General features: G+C 44.0%; 1 protein-coding gene across 2 annotated transcripts in view; it reads left to right on the top strand.

Annotated features, from left to right (window-relative positions):
* LOC137135696 (chromaffin granule amine transporter) overlaps window positions 1-6,534 on the top strand; it is a 21,785-nt gene extending 15,251 nt beyond the window's left edge. For both annotated transcript variants that reach the window (XM_067520137.1, XM_067520138.1), the window contains 4 exons: window positions 486-549; window positions 682-801; window positions 1,168-1,301; window positions 3,780-6,534. In XM_067520137.1, the coding sequence (XP_067376238.1) occupies window positions 486-549; window positions 682-801; window positions 1,168-1,301; window positions 3,780-3,890 (429 nt within the window). In that variant the 3' untranslated portion in view covers window positions 3,891-6,534. The remainder of the gene's footprint in view (window positions 1-485; window positions 550-681; window positions 802-1,167; window positions 1,302-3,779) is intronic.
* The last annotated feature ends 334 nt before the right edge of the window (window positions 6,535-6,868 follow it).

Genomic DNA, 6,868 nt, shown 5'->3' on the forward strand with positions numbered 1-6,868 from the left:
TCTAACCAGTATGTGACCAGAATGACTTTAAATCTTCAGTGGTCTCAAACATGGTGCAGGTCTTTATGAATCCTGTTTGTAATCTAATGTCTCAGAACTCACAGTTCCAAAGACGGATTTCAGTAGGTCTGAGTTCTGGTTTGCTTCCCCAGTTGCCTTTTGACTAAATCTTAATTAATGTACTCAGTAACTCAAACTGAATAAATAAGAGACGTCAGTAGGATCCTGGTTAAACAAAAGAAACTAAAACTGAAGTTGCAACTATTGTGTGTTTGATTCAAGACCAAAGGTTTGAGGGCAGCATGGTGGTGGAGCTGAAGTGTGCACGGGTTCCCTCCCACCGTGCAAACACACGCATGCTGGTTAATTGGTGACTGTGAGTGTGATTGGTTGTGTGTGTGTGTGTGCACTGACAGCAAACGTGCTTACTGAGTTTATACATTCATACAGTTACTAACATTATGTTCACTATGTGTGTTTGTCAGGTTCCTTTCGCCACCAGTATCTACGGGCTCATCGGACCAAACGGAGGTCTGGGTTTTGCTATAGGTGACTCGCACACTCATTCGCACCGAAACTCAAATTTGGCCGTTTTTTTGTTGCTAAACAGAAACAGATTTTACACGTTTCTTGTATTAACATTGATACTTGAAGGTTGAGGTGAATGACTTGTGTCTTCAGGTATGGTGGACTCGTCCATGATGGCCATCATGGGTTACCTGGTCGACATCCGTCATGCCTCCGTCTATGGCAGCGTCTACGCCATCGCTGACGTGGCTCTGTGTATGGGCTTCGCTATCGGTAACACACGTGTTCTTCACACGCATTATAGTAATAGTGGAATTAAATGAAGTACATTTTACTCTGGGATATTTTATGTGTTCACATTTTTTGGTACCTTGTGTTTTATCTCTACTGCATTTCTACGGGAAATTGCTCCATTTAATTGATGCTGCAGTTTGACGTTTTCTGATGATTCAGAAAACACTGCTGATCTGTGGTATTTATCTGAACATCTCAGTATCTTCAGCTTTGGCAGGAGAAGAAATGACAGGCATGATGGGAAATATAGTCGTCATTTCAAAAGAACTAATGACTCTGGTGTTTTTCATTAAGAGGAGCATATCACTCTGATTATTCTTTCTAATTATCTCCCTGCTGTTCCAGGACCATCCACAGGCGGCGCTCTGGTCCAGGCTGTGGGTTTTCCCACTCTCATGGTTTTTATTGGGGTGATTAACATCCTGTACGCTCCCCTCTGCTTCCTGTTACGTAACCCTGCTGTCCGAGAGGAGAAGATGGTGAGTGTCAGGATTCATCACTTCATTCAGTTGAGGGTAATTAAAGAGGGGAAATGTTACAAACAGGACTATAACCCCCCCCCCCCCCGGTTAGGAGACATCCCCCAGTCTAACTGTGTGTGAACCTGCCCTGTTCTCCGGTTCTCATATTAAAATCAATCTGCTGCCCACTGGTCCATGGTCCAACACAACAATGGAGTCAGTAACTGTGGGTATAAAGGGGCTGGAATCATATGGGAAGTCAGAAAACCCCTTAACATCCTCTAGCAGAAGGCTGCCATCAAGCAATTCTGCTCTGTAGTAAGATTGATGATGCGTAACTCACTCTGCACCACCTCCTCTCAACAGTGTTTGGATCAATACCAACACTAAAAGCTGAGGTGCTGTGGATTTAATAACCCAGCTGTGGAGGCTGCACAAGCCAGTGCTCCCTTAGTTCCGTTCCAAAGCCTGGATAAACGGGAAGGGTTAAATAAGGAAGGGCATCCGGCTTAAAACCTGTGCCAGTTCAAATATGTGGATCATAAACCAGATTTCCATATTGGATCAGCGAATGTCTGGTTTACCAACGACTGCCAAATGTACTGTTACCCAGCAGGGTACCAGTGGAAACTAGGCTACTGCTGGGTGAAGGAGGGGAGAGAGAGGAGGCAGCAGCAGTGTGGAGGTGAGAGTAGGAGCATGAATGTTGGCTCTGTGAGGGTGAAGGGAGAGAACTGGCTGATATGATGGAGCAGAAAGGTACTTTACACTCTGTGTGTACAAGAAACCACGTGGAAGGGCAGCAACAGCAGAAGCATTTGTTCTAACATGATGGATAGGGTGTAGGAATAATCTTGATAGAGTGTTCTGGAAGTAAAGAGAGCGTGTGATAGAGCAATGAGTGGAAATTGAAGCGGAATGATTATTGTCATCAGCTTATGCTATGTGCTCGATGGGACATCAGAAAGAACAGACAGAGAAAGAATGAGGAAGCTCAGGACAACATAAGAGTAAAGAGTCAGGCGAAAAACACTTGAAGAAAGTAGACAGTTATGCAGAGAGATGTGAAGCGAAGTGAAGAGAAAGCTGGTGAAGGCTGAGGAAAAGGCTTCTGAAAGGATGAATGAGAAGCTGAACAAACAGTATGGTTTCATGTTCTGAGAGTTTTGATGGAGAAGGTCAGAAGGAGCTAAACTGTGTGTTTGTGGATTTAAAGAACGAGCGAGGAGTTGTGGTTCTGCATGAGGTCAGGACTGACTGAGAAGTTTTTGAGAGTGGTACAGGACACGAATAAGAAGAGTGTGACAGCACTGAGGTGCGAGGTAGGAATGACAGACTGGTTCAAGGTGGAGGTGGGTCTGCATCCAGGATCACCTGTTTGCAATGGTGCTGGACAGGTGGACAGATGAGGTGGGACAGGAGTCCTCATGGACTGTGATGTTGATGACTTTGTGATCTGTAGTGTAAATGAGACAGAGGGTGGAGGAATGATGCAGTTACATAGGACAGAGGTGGTGAAGGTGGAGGTGTTTAAATCCTGAGGGTCAACTTTTCAAAGTGATGGGGAACGTGGCAGAGAAGTGAAGAAGCCACGATGGAGTGGACAGAAGGATCTGTGTTAGAATGAAAGGGAAGGTTTACAGGTCGATAGTGAGACCAGCCATGTTGGACGGCCTGGAGACTGTGGCTCTGACAAAAAGACAGGAGCTGGAGCTGAGTGACGAGGACGGAACGGGTTAGGAATGAGTTCATTAGAGGGACAGCTTGGAGACAAAGTGAGAGAAGCAAGACTACATGGTTTAGACATGTGCAGAGGACGAATGCAGGGCAGTTTGGCAGAGGAAAGCTGAGGACAAGAGGAGGGACGATGGACACTGTGAACGAGGACATGTGAGAAGTGGATGTGACAGGAAGTGTCAGAGGACAGAGTGAAATGGAAACGAATGATATGCTGTGATGGAAGTGGAAGAAGAAGATGATGATGTTCTGTGGCTTTAATACCTCATAGGATAAGAACCCGTCTCAAATGTGACTTGAGACGGGTTTGGGACGAGTCGTGCAGAAACATCACGGTGTAAGATTCTACTGTCAACACCCAGTTTCTCCATCTGTGTTATGTCACAGCAGCTCGTCTGCACCGGGAACCAGCTACCAAAACTCTGTCAGCAACAAACTCTCTGTTTCGATCTGATCTCTTTCATGAGGAGAATTACACTGGTGATTAAAATGAGCACACACACAGTGCAGCAGCAGGTCCTGACACATCGGCAGGAAGTGTGTGTGTCTGTGATGTAGAAGCCAAAGTGTTTGTGTGAAGTCATTACACACCGATTAGACTAATCACAGATCAGACGCTGCTGCCTTCAAAGCCACAGAGGAAACATTTCTACGTAATAAACTTCCAATTACACAAAGATTACAGAGATGTACAGGGAGGTTTACTGACCGATTCCGTGTGTGTGTGTGTGTGTGTGTGTGTGTGTGTGTGTGTCGCAGGCCATCATCGACCAGGAGTGTGCTATGCACAGGAAAAGCTATAACACACAGAAGGACAGTCGTGAGTTTCCTCTGAGTGACTATAGTGAAGAAGAGGAGACGGAGCAGTGACACACACCTGTACCTGTTGTTGTTGAACGTGTTTTACCTTCATCTTCAGACTTCCTGTCATCACACAGTCAGAGCAGAGCAGATCCGTGACACCCCCACAGGAACCCCCCCCCCCCCCCAACACGTCTTTAATTTCTACGCTTAAATAGCGCTGTGAAGTCGGAGGCACTTTCCCGGCGCTGCTGGTTCCTGCTGTAAAAGTCAGTTCATTTTTCCCGTAGACAACATTCTGTCATGAAGCTTGGATCCACATGAAACTCCCAAAGGTACAAACACGGCCAGACTGCTGAAATTATAAAGTCGTGCCCTGAGACACACACATGCCAACTACACAAAAACAGGCAAGAAAAACAGACTGCAAAGCTGCAAAGAGACAAAAACAGCACTTGTGTTATTTGAGGCATTAATCAAAGTTAAAATCCCACTGAAAACACATTTTCTGCCATCGGTTCATTTTTAATAACTTACATGTTATCGACAACTGTAACAACAAAGCGTTGCGAACGTGTTGCCGCTCTGCTTCCCGGCCACACTGGGTTCTCCACTAATTAGTGCTGTAGTCACCTTTAAAAATGTACGTAAAAGCTGCGAACAGCACATTTATCATGACCAAAGCAAATGTATAACTTTCTGTTTAATGTGAAGTAGTTTGTGTGATGTTAGTTTCATATCGCTGTGGGGAAAATGTCATGAACAATGATATTTAACTTAGCAGCACAATAAAGCAAATGACTGTTAAAAACAAACTCACTGACTAAACTATTACTGTCAAATGCTGCCGTGTTCAGCGTGAGACGCAGTAAGTGGAGAGTTGGGACACAAACCTTCACACTGTCCCACATGCTGAGCAGCACTTTCACCTACAGCTTCTGATCAAGTTAAAGACCCAAACGTCAGGATTTGGTATTTGTGGTGTGATGTGTCTCGTGCTGCCAGCGCTGAGTCGGCTCACTGTTACACAACTGTCCTTAAGCAGCAAGAAGAAGCCAAGTGATGATGTGGGTTAACGTTTTCTAGTGAGATTACAGGATTTTAGAGAGGTTTGGTTTAATTTAGTGCCACAGTGAAGATGTGACATTATCCCATGTTTCTGTAGCAGGTTTGTACGACGTAATGTGCCGACAAAAAAAAACAAAACCTTCATTCATACTCCGATAACATAAAGGTACAGCACTGGATCTGGTGCTGCACCATGCTCAGGAACCCACGAGCAGATTATCAAGCTTTACACTACGTTACACTCCGTAGCGGAGCAGCAGGATCTGCTGCAAGTCAGTGCATCATCGAAAAACTGTTTGTTTGTTTTGATGTAAAATGTTAAGAAGGACGCGGCTGCAAGATGCCGTCTGTCAACCTCCAGCGGACGTTGTTCACTTGCTCCAGACGTTTTGTACAAACGTGAGACATATTAGTGGAGGTTTCACATTCTTTTGTTTTTTTGTTCCTTTTCCTTCGCTCTCCCCATATTCTTGTCTTTCCTTCACCATCAATTTTTACAATTTCTGAACCTTTGAGTGAAAGAAGATGTATGCAGGTATTTACCATCTCAGACAAACAGACAACACAGTTCACAGCTCACAACACTGAAGGCCACAGAGTCAGATTTACTTTTGCACTAGATGCAGTTGGTGGAAGGTTGTATGACGGGTTCAGTACATATTTTCTGACAGAGCTTGGTGGATAAGACACAGAATAATAATCATACCAATCTGAAAACTCATGTTCAGGGTTAAATGTTTGATGTTGTTTTAAAATCACAGGTAAAATGTTACTGACCCTGAGTGAACTTTGGAAAAACTACTAGGATTTTCTGAGTCCTACACCTTAAATGTGTTGCACCCATCCGGGTGGGAGAGTTTCCCACTCTGGGCCTGTAACACAAGCAGTGGCAACGAAAAATAATCTACAACAAATATTAATTCCAGGGTTCACGTCCAGTTTGACTGTGTGTTGCTGTAGTTTTTGCAACAGTTACGTGCAACCAGTACTGTCCTAACGTTGTTAGGGACGTGCTGATGTGTTGCTCACAGAGTCCTGACCCCAAGCTCATCTGTGTGCTGGCCATGCAGAGGATGTAGAGATTCAGCCTTGGAAAATGTGAATGCTGGTCTTTCATGTGGATTTGAAATTTGATGGAATTCATGGAAAATAGGACTTCACTTTGAATGTAAGGGCAGCAACACGTCTAAAAAAAGTTGGATCAGCGTGATGTTCGCCATTGTGCAGCATCCCCACTTCTTTTAACAGCTGTCTGTAAACATCTGGGAAGTGAGGAGACCAGCTGCTGGAGTTTGATACATACCATAACACAAGCATCGTACCCACGGTACCTAACCTGGTACTTTAAAGTCCTATGGTACCTACCATGGTTACACGTTACCATGGTAATATTATGGTATGCGATGATATCATAGCATAGCATCAAACATTTCTTATGGGTTTGTCTGTATTTTATGATGCAGTGAAGATTAGGGTTGTTTAAGGAAAATCTAAAAATATGACCTTTATTATTTTACAAAAATCATGTTCATGTGAATAATAGTTTAGGCCATTTATTTCAATAATTCTTCAATCAGAAGCCAAAGTGTTGACATGTGAAACTGTATCTGACCTCTGACCTTTGTCACCATTAAAACCTGCTGTGACCTGCTGGAATACAACTGTGTGCATGTGTGTGTTTGCACCTGTCCACAAACTGAAAGGTGTCAGACTCACAGAAACATCCGGATGGAAATCAGCTTGTGTGTGTTCACATGCTTCTTATCTTCTCTTTAATTTCCTGCAGCGTTTCTTCTTTAGAGAAGCCACAGCAGGACAAACGGAAGCTCTGTCAGGTGGAAAAGTAAACAGGAAGTGAATGGTTCTTTCATCAAGAACACTGATGTTATTAGTGTTATCTCTGAGAGAAAATGAAACCTTAGCTCTGTTGGTCAAACAGGATGAGAGTGACCTTAGTTCAGAGGTTATTCATTTGCTCA

This window comes from Channa argus, chromosome 11, assembly GCF_033026475.1.
Source record: "Channa argus isolate prfri chromosome 11, Channa argus male v1.0, whole genome shotgun sequence".
Classification (NCBI taxonomy): domain Eukaryota; kingdom Metazoa; phylum Chordata; class Actinopteri; order Anabantiformes; family Channidae; genus Channa; species Channa argus.